The following is a 15,546-nucleotide window of genomic DNA, read 5'->3' as shown; positions in this document are numbered from 1 at the left end:
ATAAAAACTTCAGAAGAAACTGTAAAATTTTGGGAACTCTTGGGTATTTTAAACAATAGCAATAATAGTTTGTATTTTTATTTCCAAATAGACACAGGAGTATTATTTCCACTATAATCCTGAGTATTTGTCTACTTGATAGTTTAAACCTTAATGTGACTAAACTGTGAGTTGGGTGGGGTGGGTTGCAACTCATACAGAATGGGACGTTTTAAAGAAATAACCATTACTTTAAAGAAAGCACGGTAGAAAGCCAAAATCTTTACTCTCTGAGTTTCCAACTCAAGCACTTTCAGTTCTGCTCTTCTCTAGTGGCCATATAACACAGGTATGCAATCCTTGATGGAAATGACAGTATTTTTAGGCATCTGAGGAACACCTACTGATTTCCATACTGAGCGCCCCATGTACCTGTCTATCAGCAGCGTATAAGAGTGTCTTTTCTACCACATCCTTGCCAGCATTTCTTGTTGTTTGTTTTCTTGATAACAGCCATTCTGGCTTGGTGACATACACTCTCAAACTAGTCTTAATTTAATTTGCATTCTCCTGAAGGAGAATGTTGATTTTTTTTTAAATATTTATAGACCATATAGGTTTGCTAGGAAAATTAAGTGAGAGGAAGCTATAAAGCTGTTTAGTTTGTGAATAAGTAATATGTAAAATGAGTTATTTTTTTATCAAAATTATATTTCTGGACTAAGTTTATTAAACATATCTGTGATGTGTATGGCTACATTAGCTCATTTTATATTACTAGAGTGAAATATCTAAGGCTGGGTAACTTTTGAAGAAAAGAAAGTTCATCTGGTTCATAGTTCTGGAGGTCTAGGGCCAAGAAACCACATTTGATCACTTTTTGCAAGTTGAGGTATAGTAGGGCATTGAGAGAGAGAGAGAGAGAGAGAGAGAGAGAGAGAGAGAGAGAGAGAATGTCTACCTTTCTGTGTGCTGACCTCTCTCTTACAAAGCCATCAATATTTGATCATGGGGCTCAGTCTGAATGCCAACATCACAGGTCAGAAGAGTATTACCTTCCTTTAGGTTTGTGGCCACTGGAGACTTCCCATGTTCTAGTGGATGATACCATGCCCATGTGAATACAACAATGACGACTGACAGGACTTAATAAGATTTTAAAGGATAGGACATGAGGAGTCCAGGGAGAGTTAGTAAGGAAAACACTGTATACCTGTATATAATTTTTAATATTAATTTTCTTAACTTTTTAAGAAAAAAATATAATTAAAAAACGATGGCCCAGTTATCCAGTCCTTTCAAAGCAAAGATCACAGGCATGTAAGCACATATAAATGCATGTACATGAACACATGGATGCAGATATATATGAAAAACATGTAATAGCTATCTAATCAAAATTCAGCCTACTGGAAACATACTGCAACACAAATGGAAAAAATTCACCATAGCTACTAGCAACAAACTCATACATTTCTAAGATAATCAAGTAAAAAGTAAAAGGGTTTTGCTAAAATGTAGCTCATAATGGCACCCCTTCTCTGGACTGTGGAAGAGACAACCATCAGGACAGAGTGCTCAGCAAGGTCCTAGCACTGAACAAGAGCGCAGTGCACTTCTGCCCAATCCCACACCCCTACTGCCACCATGACAGCCACTGCTGTCACCTGTAGGAGTACTCACACATTTATCATCACCATGTGCATGACAATTGGCAAGCTCACCATCATCAAGAGCCATTAGCAATGCAAACCTAATCAGCTCTGAAGGTCAACTCTAATGCAGCTCTCCCCCCCCTTAACCCCCCTCCCCACAGCTAACCCACTCAATTCATTACTGCCAGGGCCCAGTTATGTGTTACCTTTTCATGGTTCTCTATTAAGATCTCAATGACAATGTTCTGAAACTTGATGTCCATGATGGCGGCCACTGTTTCTTCCTGAGGCCGCAGCAAGGTGGGTCCGAACACCACACCAAGGTTTGCCACAGTCATCAAATTCTGCTTGTGGTTGTTGGCAACACTGGAAAGAGGGAAAAGAACACGTGAGAGAAGCCATACACATAGAGATGGCTGACCTCTACCGGTGCTTCCAGCCTTCCTGCTGAATCGAGAGTATGAAGGACCTGGGACATCCTTGGACACTGTGAGTCAAAGAGCAACTTTTCTCTTGTATCTTCAATTACAGTGTTCACAGTTCTGCATTCAGTAGTCACTTCAGTATTTGATTTCCATTTTGCCTACGACAACCAGATAACTAACAACCACCCAGCCAACTAGTCAATGCCATCAGTCAGATGATGATCTTTGGCTCCGAGTCACTACTACCTAAGTCCAGGCAACTGCCTACCCTCTTGGTTACAACTTCTACAGCTATCTGCTGCTTTCCCTCTGCATTGTTTCCAATGGCAATCAAGAAGCTTCTCATTTTAATTCATTTGCAACAAAAGCACAAAGTAGACATCTTTTTTTTTTTTTTTTTTTTTTTTTTTTTTTCTCAGAAGGAAAAGAGCTGGTATTTAAAACATGTCAGGAAATTCGGTACTCTAAACACCAAGTATTAAAAGCCCATTTGATTAAACATGTGGCTCATATTAAGTGAAACATGTGGCATCGACAGAAATATAAAAAATGCACTACTGTATATCCATGTGTTTATACCTCACTAAGACTCAAGTTTTAAAGAGGACATGAGGTCAGCAGTGGTTAGGTCAGAATAACTGCTAAATACACATGCACATTTTCAGGTAAACAACTATTCAAACTATGTATAACTGAACTCCATACCCAAGCTATAAAACTCAATGGTTCCTGGGCAGTCCCTTGAATAAAAACTTCAGAGTGACTTACTGGCAATATACAAGTGCAAGCCACCCAGCACTGTTAGAAAATACTAGCAGCTTCCTTAATCACCCACCTGCTGCTGGAAGAAGGAAGCTATTCATTAGGAACTCAAACCTAGAGAAAAATCTGGGTAGAGAATTTCCACAGACTGGCCTCCCTGGTGTTTAGTGCTATTTACACTTAGTATCTTTCACATAATCCCATCAATGCTTGCTCTGTTTCTCTTGTAGACTTCCATTATGTAGGAGGAGAAGAGATCCACCTACCTTAAATGTCTGTTTTTAAACTGAGTACTGAAATCCTACTTCAACCAATTTTATAATATGATGTATGCTTTCCTTCAAGGTTTTGAGACTGAGACATCAAGGTAGCTTCCTTCTTTGAAAGGGGCCAGGAGTATTTAGGGCTATGGGACTTTAACTGTGGCTAAGTGCAATGAGCAAGAGGATTTGCATCTTGACTGCAGGCAACACTCAGAGCAGGGAGTGCTGCCAGGGAAGCCTGGTCTGTTTGGGGCCCATACAAAGACATTTTATAAGCATGTTGTTAGCTTTATCCCAGTCCCCTAGGATTACTTGTATCTTTTTCATTCTGTCCAGAACTACATCACACTGTGAAAGAGTTAATAGGGATAGTCAAATGGGGACGTGGCAAAGAAATCCTTTGGCCAGGGCCTGGGACCATCAGCTAAGCTCACATACTTGCAGACTGCTTCTTCACCATCATTTTGCCCATCAGGACATGAATGAGAAAAGAATCCAAGGTTGATACATCTCCCAAATGAGCCAAGTTACTAGGCTTAATCCTATTGTACAAAGTCCCGGGATCGTGATCTTTTGCTACCATCAGGCCTTCCTGCTCTCTCCCTGACTATACAAAAAGCCTCCTCTCCATCCACTTATGACTAGCTTTCCCAGATTGCTATCATTAGTTGAAGTACAGAAGCCTCCTCTGATACCCCTCCTCTATTAAAGAGGACATTCTCATATCTCTGCTGGTCCTGGAGAGAGCAAGCACAAAGTTACAGCTCAAGGGAGTTTAGCAATTCTCATGAGTAATTGTTCTGACAATGAAAGCAGATGGTTGGTCCCTTTTATTCTGCCTAGCTTTCTGGGGTTGAAGATACAGTACAAGGCCTTGGATACACTAGACAAGTGCTCTTTGGGGTAAGTTGGATACTCACATAAGAAGCACACCTTTCCCCCAACTCATTTATAAGTTTCTGCTACTTCCTAACTGTGTGTCACCAAACAAGCAACTCCCTTCAACAAACATAAATGCTTTGAGTCCCTGCTCTTTTTAGAAAAGGAGTAAGAAGGATGGATAGCACACCCACTTTGTGGCATGTGGTGGGGGTTGAATGTGATCATGCATGGGAAGTATAATGATGGGGATGATTTACTCTCTACTTCACATCCTCCTCTTCAGCTCCCATATTTTTCCTCTTGTTCATGTCATTTCTTGGTATAGAATGTTTTTATTATTTCTGTGCATGACAACCTTTCTCTGTTAGGCTTAGCTCACATGGTACCCTTGCTTTCTCACTCACCTTGGTCTCTTCCTAGCCTTTATCCTAGACTCAAACAGAAAAGTTAGCCTGCCTCTGAAATCCTCCTCACTCAGTGGTGATAATTCCACCACTATAATGAACACAGAGATTGAGGTATTGAATTTCACAAAGTAAAGGATGAAACTTAAAAGCGTGATGGGAACTTCTTGGTAGACGTAAAACAGCCAAAAATTGTCTAATTATTATCAACAATATGGGTATAGTACCTGAGTTATCATGACCTCCCTTTTCAAAGTCTCAAGTTGTATTTCACTTCTTAGATTTAATTAATGAGTAATAATTACTCTGATTTTCAGGCCCTGAGGCCCAAAGGTATTTGGGAAAAACAGTACAGTAATTCTGGGCTGGCAACTCTGAATATAAATAGGCTTGAGGCTATTCAACAAATCCATTTCCCATTTAATGATCCATTTTATTCTGAAACTTAAAACACATTGATCTAAGTCTTGAGAAACTTTTCAGTGACAAGCTTGTACCTTCTCATTGCTACCATTATATCTGGGCACTGCAGAAATAAATTGATCTGTCACTTGATTATTTAGGCTCACTACTTGTTACAGCTTTGTTCATTACTCCAGAGTGAATTATTAATGACTTGAGATCTCTGTGTATTCCAGAGAGAAAGGCCTAGACCTAAGTCTCTGCTGGCACCAGCCATGAATTATAGCTTGATGGATTTACAGATGTGTGGGAAGCAGGCTGGCACGGTGCTGGGAAGCCAGTCCAGCAGAAGCCACGGGACTCATTCATTAGCAAGATTCATAAAACACTGAGTCTGCCTTCTGTTCTGTTAATTGTACTGCCTGGGCTCTTCCTCAAACAGTTCAGACTGTCATGTTTAGTCTTGTCTTAAAATCCACACATATGCTTCTTGTGTGTTGAACTCTGCATTGACACATGCCTTTCAGACCCTGTGTCCATATGGGCTACTCCGCTGAGGTGCCTTCCAAACACTGCAAGTAGAGTTGCCTTTCTGCAAGCTTGCCTCCAAGGGTGCAGAGGAAGAGACCCACCTGTGTGGGTAGGGAAAGAAGCCCTGTTCCTTCTGCAAACACTGAGAGTCATTGTGCTTTTTAAGGCATGTGCCACACAGAAGTTGCTGGGGAACTATACCCACATTCCATGCAACTGAATTACAATTAGCAAGTGAAGAACACATTTCATTGAAAAAAAAAGGGGGGGGGGAGAATGGTATAGGGACTCTTGTCATCTCTATTTCAAGGGAAAGTAGCTAGACAGTCTGGATCTGATACCCTTTGGGAGAGAGAAAGGGGGAAATCATTTCCAGACAAAGACTGTGGTTACAATAGGGAGAGCATCACAAGGGGCTAAACAGTGGCAGACTCCTTTAGGACCTATTAAGAAAGGGCCTCAGAATGCATAGGGATTACATCTGTTTCCTTTGAGTTGAAATGAGAATCAGGGCTCTGTAAGTGCTGAGTTCTTTCTAACCACAGACTTCCACGAGGGCCTCCAGATACCTGTAAAGCTATAGCATGTTTTGCAACCTGGTTGTCTTTGAGGGCTGGAGAGCTGTATTAAGGAAAGAAAGTCAAAGCTGAGCCCAGTTCTATTGGACATGGTGTGGTGTCAAGTTAGTGAGGTCAACACAGACCCCACGTGTTGTAAGGCTGTAGTAATAGCATAAAACCACTGTTCTGCCTTCCCTACTCCAGTTCCCAGGGTCAACTAACAAGATACTCCAGACTTACGGGGTAAAGGAGACTTTACAAAAAGTTCTAGAACCTTTTATGTACATTTGGCTTGTATAATAACTCTAAAACAATAATTTGAGACTTTCTGACAATAAAATAGGAAGTATATTTTCCTATGCAATATTTCAAAGGCACATATATACGTACAAAATATGCATATAATCACAGCACAAATACACAACATCAGAAGCAGAAGTTTTAGAATAGTAAGTGGGATGCATCTGATATTGTTTATCCTTTTTTTTTTTAAACCTACTAAATTGATTTTGCAACTCACTTTTGCACCAAGAGCTACAATTGGAAAAACATCACCATAGGAACATTGTGTGCAAATATGACCCAATTTCTACATACAGGAAATAAGGCTAAGGGAGATGGTCACCCCGTGGTTGGAGTCAGAGAAAGAGCCAGCTGGATGAAAGGCAAGTCATGTGGTGTCCTCATACAGAAAACAGGAGCAAGGACACATACCTTAAACACTGGAAGGGTAATAAAGGATTGTCAACTAGTCAATCTCCTGCCATGGCATATCAGCCCAATCGATGGCAATTTAAAGCCATACTACAGTAATGTTTAGTAGCTGCTTCAGTCTGGGGTGTTAGAAACAACACCAACCAATACTATAACAAACTTGAACCACACACTTATTTCCCTTCACTTTTTCATCAGCATATCTAGCACCACAGGCTGAGAGACTCACCCAATGCAAACCCAGGAAGTTCATTTGCTTCATGACACCAACAGCTTCATGCCACAATCTACTGAACAAGCTCTCCACTCTCCCTAAGCAACCAATGCTCACTGCTCTGTGAAGCCAACTCTGGATAGCACATGTCCCCTGCAGCCACAGCAAGCCTATTCCTTTGAACTACATGCCCTGATGCATTCCTCGGGGCATTTCCACACTAACTGTTCCCTTCTCACAAGTGTTACAAGGCCAAAAGCTGGATGATGACCTTGAAATGCCTCCTGGAGAGGATACAGAGAGGTACCAGGCCCACCTAAGGCAAGCTCCCCTGGCATGGAGAGAGTGGGTGGGAGATCAAGCAACAGTAAACATCCCCTTAGTCACTAACACCTTCTGGGGGAAGCCCCAAGGCTGTGCTGAGGATTCACTAGAAATGAAGCTGTTATTTTGTGGTTCACCAGCTAAGTGTTAAGTTTCCAGGGCTGTTAATTTGGTTCCTTTCACCAATCCCTAAGTGTGTGGTTGCCTAGATACCACTTGGACTTTCTGAGGTGGGACCAGTATGGAGGGTGCTGGGGAAATCTGCTAAGAAAGCCCACCAGAGTCGTAAACACAGCTTTCTGTGCTGCCCCCTCCAAAGAAAGACTAGCATAATTGTCTCTGTATGGTCCCCGTGGTCATATTCATTCCTGGGGATGGATATCTAGCAAATGGCCAGACTTCCAGCACTGAATAATTAATGGAGTATTATTTCTGAAGGGTGCTTTTTATAGTCTCACTTACCCTAAAGAGAACCGTTTCAGGCAGGCACTCGATTTACCACTATTATACAGTTGAGGAAACGGAGGCACTGAGGAGTGAAGAAGCCCACCTGTGCTCACACAGCCAGGATGGAACTAAATCAAGAGAGCCTGCGCTCTTCACCATGACTCCCAGGAAACCCCACAGGACCAATGACAAAAGGAACTCTTCTTCCTCAGATACCCCACAAAAATGAACATAGAGGGGAGCCACAAAGCCGTCAAGGAGAAGCACCGGCTAGTAACCGAGGGATAAAAGGAGAAAGGATGCTTCCTCATCCATGACATCGACCACCGTACTGATAGAGGAAGACAGGAAATGCATGTGTGACTACTTCTGAAAGTCTGAATGTGGTCTTGGATTAAAGTGCTTCTTCCTACTTCCTGCCATGACATATGGCTGTCTACTTGGCACAATGATGAACGGACCCCTGAGTATGGCAGAACAGTATTTATAGCTGGGTGGTAAAACCAGAGAGCTGCTTTCTAACGGTGTAATAATGAGGCCGTCAGGTGGATAAATTAAAAGAAGGAAGGGGGGCTGGCAAAAATGGTTTCTATAGCTCCAGACAGATAAAATGACAGGTAGGGGAGGCAACACAACCTGTGCTTCCCTCTGAGATCTTTCTAGGCTCTGTGAGTATTGAGACTTGTCCTCTGCTTCTGGTGGCATGAATGACCATGTTCCAGATGGCCACAGATGCCTGCTGAGGTGTCCATATTGGACAGAATGACTTATGTCAACTTGGACCCACTTACAGAGAGACACACTTGATCCTAAACGTTCTTTGGAGAGATGAAGGGGTGCTGTGGGGAAAAACAGATACCAGCGCCTCTGTTTGTGTACACAACTTGCAGCCTAAGCAGAGGTGTCCTGAGTGCCAAGCACACAGCCAGCTCTGTGTCTAAACTCATCTTGAAGTTAGTCTTTAAAATCCACCAAGGTCCCTGAACTATTTTAAACTCAAGGTGAAAACAGTTAGTAGGCAAGTATGGTGGGTTCTCAAAAATCATACATAAAAATGTCACCTGAACCAGCAATTCTACTTCTGGGCATATACACAAAAGAACTACAAGCAGGGTCTTGAGGCAGTATCTGCACACCCACCTGCATGACCGCTGTGTTCACAACTGTTACAACACAAAAGTCCCTGTGAGTAGATGGGCCGTTCAGCAAGATATTACCTATACCTGCAATGGAATGCCACACAGCCTTAAAAAAAAGAAATGCAATCCTGACAAACACAACGGGGACAGTTGGACCCTGAGGACATCAGGTGAAACAAGCAGGTTTGTTACAAAGGGTAAGTACTGTCTGATTAGCTTCCAGGAGTACTCAGTAGCCAGACTTGGGAACAGAAGAGCTATGAGCAATGCAGGATGATGAGAGATGGAAGGCAGTTACTGTTCCTAGCTCTGCAAGATAAAATGCTTGTGATGGCTGTATATTATAAATGTATTTAATACCACTTGCCTGTAGTCTTAAAAACGGCAAATGTGGTAAAATTTATGTTATAGTTTGTGATAATATAAGCCGTTGATCAAAATGGAGGAGAAAAGGATTTTCAGGGAACATTTGTGAAGTCCTATGAATCAGTAACTTCGCAAGACCACTTTCCACCATATTTACCTTTGCCCTTTGACCTCTGGGCTTTGTCTCTTCCTAATTCTGATCCCTGATGCCTTGGGAGTGCGCCAGCCTCTTTACCTGGCTCTCTGCTAGAGCACTCTCACTTCCTCAGAGAGCTCTTTCTGGCCATCCACAGTAGGTCCTAGCTATTCTCTGTCAGCACGCACTGAACAACGTGTCAGCATTCACTTGCCAAGGTTCCCAGGGTACAGGAATGGCAGGAACCTCCCTCCTGCCTCCACAGCCCCTAGCATAGCTTGTTGAGGGTGAAGAAAGAAATAACAAGATGGAGGCTAGCATCTTGACAATATGCAGAGGACCAGTGACACTAAACTGCTCCTTCAAACTTTCATGTGACCTACCAGGGATTCAGACCTTTGGTCATGTCAGGAGCAGTGAAGACGCAGTCAGGGCAGCTCCCCTGATAGCCATGGTACATAACAAACCCACTGTTGGCCGCACTAGTTTTCAAGGTATAAGGCCATAAAATATTTACAGGATATAATAATCATTATTGCATGAATTACCTAACATGCATTATATAATATAGCATAATGCACAAATTATTATGCTGGTCTCCTTCCAAAAGATTTGTCATGGCTTCTAGGATAGAGTATTCTATGTTAGCTTTTTGTCTTGTTTTGTTTTTCATTTTGTTACCTTCTCAAAACCCTTTCTATTCTGCCTGCCTTTAATTATTATCATGCATGCCATCAATAACTAACAGCAGTATTAACCAAATATTTTCTGGGAAGCAGGCATTAACTACTTCATCATTTACCTCTTTTGATCTTTAAAATTATCACAGGAATTATGATCCAATATTGTTCAGCATGAGAAAGTTGAAACTGACAAATTCAGAAATCTGCCCAAGTTATATATTGAGTAAGTGGTAGACATAGAATTTGAAGCCAGGAAATCATCAGTCTGATCTGAATACAGAGCATTGATTCCAGGCTCCAGTGGAGATGCTGGGAGGGGTGTGTGTGTGTGTGTGTGGTGTGTGTGTGTGTGTGTGTGTGTGTGTGTGTGTGTGTGTGTGTGTGTGATACAGCCCTCACTGGCTTTTCTTCCTTTCTGCACAGCCTGTGTTTGAGGTCATGTGGCAAAGGGAAACTGGATTGAGTAGTCCTGTCTGGAACTTGTTAAAAGTAATCAAGGCCATTAGCTCAATTATGGTCAATAATAGTGTGGAGCATCACTAAGTTTCTCCATTGGAAATACACTAATCTGGGCCATGGGAATTAAGTAACTCCCATGGAATGGGCTTGGCTCACTCAGGATAAGAACCGGAACTTTTGCTGACAGCTATAAGTCAGGCACAGCCTTTAGAGTCCTCAAATTGGTCAGCCTGAGTATTATTTATTTCTCTTGTTTCTGTCTTATACAAAGAAAGTACATTGTTTAGATCTAAGAATCTGGATGTAAGAGGTTAATATAATCACCTTTCTTAAGTGGGCTTCAGCCAAAGTAGCTACGTCCTTAGGCCCAGTCTGCAGGGCTAATAGGACCTGCAGTATTTGGGTAGAAGAAAAACACAGAGGAGCTGACCCAGGGATACTTTCTCTCTGGAAAACTAACTATTCCAAGTCATGTAACAATTGATTCTAAGGCCCAATGTAACTAACTTTTGCAAAGGAAGTTCGTTATTGTTTATACAAGTGCTTTCACATTCATTATCACACTATTAAAAATTAGTTCTCAGACTTAGAGAGAAATGCTAGAGGGGAAATGAAGGAGGAAGACTAGCTGCAGGTGTGAAAATGACAGCATCGAGGGCTGCAATGCTGTTCCTATTGGTGTGACACTTTTCTCAGTGACGGGGCTCATCACCTTTAGACCATCACTGTCCAAACTGGCAGGCCAAGGACTAAGGTGCACCTGATTCAGCAGAGAAGTCCCAGTGCCTCACCTAGTCTTCCATTATCAAATAATTTCCAGTGTCTGCTATGTGCCAGGGACTTCTTTAAGCATTTTGGATACAGCAATGAACAAACCAGACCTGCCCTCCCCCCTTGTCCCTGGTTCTTCACCTTATAGAAATTTTCATTTTGTATGGTTAAGCAGATAATACATTAAGTATATAGGCCTGTGGTAAAAGAACATGCTGGGAAAGGGGACAGGGAATACTGTGGACATGAAGCATCTTTAAAAGGTGATCATGGAAGAATGGATAGAAGGAGGCATGCAGTAACGAGATGGAGGGAGTAAAGGAGTTGGTCTTGGACACCTGGGAAGTCACAGAAAACAGTAGGTGTGACATTATGGTCAAAAGGTGCAAGGCATGCTGGCAACACAAAATGAACCCTGGAGCAGAATGAGCAGAGGGAAAAGTGGCAAAAGTCAGGCAGACAATGGACCTGGGGGCACCAAATCCTGGAGGCTTTACAGGCCACTGTGAGGGCTTTGTTCTTTACTGCATGAGATGGAAAGCAATTATAAAATTCTCATCAGAGGGGAAACCCAATATCTGCAGCGCCTCTCTTCAGCCTCAGAAAAGTCTCAGCTACTAAGACTGCAATGCTCAAATTCCATGGGTCTCTCATCTTCCAGGGAAAGAGACAGACAGACAGAGGAAGCTTTATAAATGCCCATCAAGTTCAGTAGAGAATCATGACACACAAAACACAATACAGCACTGCTTGTATTGCATCTGAGAAGTTAAATGTGCCAGGCCCTGTGCCTGTTACCTCTGCAGGCCTCTGCATTTGCTGTCATCTGTCCCAGTCGACATGTGGAAGGGCTCTACTGCTGGGAGTCCACTGGGAGAATGAATTAACCTAAAGTGGCAGTATTGTGGTTTAACAAGGATCAGGAAAAACAAATAGGCTGTGGGACCAAATTGGTGGGAAAACCTGCTCAGTGGCAGTGTGGTGAAAATGGGGAATGGAGACATGGGGGTGGGGGATAAGGTGCCCCTAAGAGCTGGTCACCAGTTATGGGACCAATATTAAGATACTTCAAAGAAACACTTGTACAATCTATTGAGCCTAATCAAAGCAATCATCTTTAATTACTTGAAAGAAAAAGCGGGCTTCAGAAGACAGCCCCTTTTCACTCATCCTATTTTACAGATAAAAGAACAGGGACAAAAACCTAAATCAAAAAAGGCAACTCAAGGCCCAACACTTGGAGCTTCTTTCCCATCCACATCCCTGATTCAAGGAATGAAAAACACCTTTTTGGAGGGATGGCCAAGACTCCAAATCTATTTGTGGGACAATGTGTGTGTGAGAGAAACTGGCAGGCTGATAGCAAGGAGAAACACAACTCATTAAAAAAGACAACATAATCTCCACAGCCTAAAGGGAAACAATGGCTCCTCTCATTTATTTAGGTATACAGCAAATAACTGAAGAGAAAAGTTTTAAAATACAGAAGCAACAAGCAGGAAGTAAAGACTGAAGATGAGAAAAATGGACCTGTCTTTGGACAGAGAATAGCAGGTAGTGTCTGGTAACAAACTCCAAGTGATTCATAGAGGGAAGCTGCGATCTGGGACTCTGTCCCAACAGTCAGGTTCTCAGCTGGTATCATTCATAAGCCCAAATCAAACTGATTGCTTTCAAAGGGAAAGTCATAGTGTTTAATGACAAACCACTAAAATGTCTCAGTGGTACAACCATCAAAGCTGGACACCTTGCTGTTGTTATCTTGCTTTGACTGCTCAATAGGCGTGGTGGTTGAAGCAAGCCACACTGACGGCAGCAGAGATGGAGAAGTGAAGTATAATATAGCCCACAGCATGTCAAGAACACAGCAAGCGGTACAAAGGGCAAGGGGTAGCAACATACAACCTGGAAAAGGAACAAGAAATCATGCAGTAATGAGTTATATTTCCAACACTGAGCATCAGCGAAGCCTTCCTGTGATCTCTTTATAATGAACGCTAACCAGTTACAATCCAGAAATCCATAGGAATTCTAAAGGCAGTGTCAACAGTTGCTGAATGGAACTGGGAGCCTGGGAATCCTTGTCACCCTGTGGTTTCCCACAGGACAATGAGAACACCCTGTGGCTTCCGGTGGGTCCCATTTCCCATATCTGTGGTCTCAACACATTTAGAAAGCAGCTCCTCCCAAAACATGTTACTGACACATATCCCACTGCTCAGTCTTGCACACAGAAAGGACCTTCAGCCACTTCTAAACCATGAAAAGTGGCATTAGAAATCTATTATATGAAACCACAGTCACTTAGGCTATGTTAAAAGCTAAGTAATCATTGAAAAGGGTAGAAAAAAAGCAAACAAAAAGAATAAAACTTTTAAAAGATTCCTAGATTTGATAATTAACTTGAAGGGAGAGAAGAAATAAGGCTCAGTGAAAGGCTAGCATCCAGGGACAAAGTTCTGACAGAGTAGCTGTCAAACCCCCATCAGCTACACAGATTGTTTCCAGTGCTTAATCATTCCCCCAAACACTGTAGCAAATCTCAGGAAACATATACACTTGTACACATTTTTTTTTTCCAGAAAACAGAATTCTCCATGGAAACAGAATTTATTGATGAAAAGTAATAAAGATTACTGATACATACTGCCAATGTCTCACTCAGAAAACTTACATCTAGTTATACTACCAGATACAATATTTTAGGGTAGCTGTTTCTCTAAGTATTTTATTTTTTCTTGTTTTCAAAGTTGTTCTACGTAGTGGATAATTTTGTGTTTATTTGATTAGTAGTGACACTGAACCCTTTCTGAATGCTCCACAATGCAGGATTTTCCCCACAAGGAAAAGGACTTCTTAAAGGGAACATGTATAACAATTAGCAAAGGTAACTAAAAGTAACGATAGATAATAAGATTTATTGGGCAAGGCTGTATTTTAATTCTATATTATGACAAACAAACAGCTTTAAAACAATTATGTATTTCAGTCTTACAATCCACATATCCTTAACATAATTTAATACACATGTTTTGGATCCCTGCATCTGATGCTGGGTAAGGATGACTTTCCCTGCTTTGGTGTGAAGCATTGGAATACTCTGAGGTCTACTCACAACCACACATGAGGCTGACCAGGACAGAAATAGAAATACTGCCAATTTCTTAATTAACTGGTTTAAAAGTTCCATGATATCAAGAACCATGTCAGTTCTTATTTGTCATTAGGACTTAAGCACAAAGAGCTCGAAGGGACGTGAGCTTCGAATTTTTTAGTCCAATGGTTTCAAAAAACACCCCAGCAGGCTCCACTGAGTACCATAGCATTGTGGGAAGTATTATACACATTTGTGGTTGCTATAGAGGTCTATGCTACTTCCCTGGTACGTGGGCTCACTGAAAGTTCAAGGTGAAGATGGAAAGTGATGAGACTTCCTAAAATACCAAGGGTTCTATAAGATGGGGTAGTGATGAGAAGAGGAAGATGCTGAAGGATTCGTGAGTTCAGTAGGAGAGGCCTTCAGAGACAAGAGGCTAAGCAAGAAAGCAGACTTCCGTATTGGTAGCATAAGCTGTGTGGTGAGAGTGCCTCCCTGGGCACTGGAACAAGCACACAAATAACCAGCCCACTCTAAGCTCTGCAGCTCTCTGCAGCTCACAGAAAAGCAGTGGGTAGCAGAAGGCGGCTCTGTCACAACAGCTTTGCTGGAATCGTCATTCTAACCAGGAAGGAAAGAGAAAGCCCTGTGTTAAGGAAGAGTCAGGAAGGACAGCATTTTCTACATGCTTGGGGATCAATTCTAAAGTTCTTGGGTGCAAGTAAACTTCTGTAACCAACTGAAATGGCATTTCTAGAAAGTCCTCCTAGGAGAGGCATGTGCTTCTTTAATAGCCAATGAAGCAGACTGCAGAGGCAAGAATGGAGAGGACAGGTGGGAGGGAGGTTCATCCACAGGGCAGGGCAGAGTAGGCTCCCTGGATGTGTTCTCCATGAGCAATGGACATCAGGCCCATCCACACTGGCACCCTACTATACCAAAAACAGAACCGCAGCAGCCATTGGCCTACATATGACTTACCACTTCAAACAAAAACATGGCAGGGACCACTATGAGAGTGTACATAGGAAGTCATTGCCACTCCATTGGTCTCACAATTTCCAGACCCTAGCCTCTTAGCATGTATATGTGTGCATGCAGGCATGCATAGACAGACACACAGGAAGCTGTTGCCATGGCAGATGAGCTCCCCCTCAGGAAGGGAGCAATCCAAACTACTATGGAAATAAACTGTTTTTATGCTGTGTGCCATATCCTCCCCTGCTTCTCTCCCCATTTTTTTTTCCTTTTTAAGTTAAATTCTGAGTGGAAGATGCAGCAGAAATTGAAATGTAGGCTTTCCCATTAAGCAATAACAAAAAGAGTTTGGTAA

The 15,546-nt window shown here is 42.1% G+C and overlaps 1 protein-coding gene across 4 annotated transcripts in view; it reads right to left on the bottom strand.

Moving 5' to 3' along the window:
• Positions 1-15,546, bottom strand: part of Arhgap26 (Rho GTPase activating protein 26) — a 369,188-nt gene that overhangs the window by 93,161 nt on the left and 260,481 nt on the right. For all 4 annotated transcript variants that reach the window (XM_051201017.1, XM_051201020.1, XM_051201018.1 and 1 more), the window contains exon 18: positions 1,841-2,000. In XM_051201017.1, the coding sequence (XP_051056974.1) occupies positions 1,841-2,000 (160 nt within the window). The remainder of the gene's footprint in view (positions 1-1,840; positions 2,001-15,546) is intronic.

This window comes from Phodopus roborovskii, unplaced genomic scaffold, assembly GCF_943737965.1.
Source record: "Phodopus roborovskii unplaced genomic scaffold, PHOROB, whole genome shotgun sequence".
Lineage (NCBI taxonomy): Eukaryota > Metazoa > Chordata > Mammalia > Rodentia > Cricetidae > Phodopus > Phodopus roborovskii.
The sequence above is the reverse complement of the archived record's forward strand: the minus strand, read 5'-3'. Positions and strand labels throughout refer to the sequence as shown.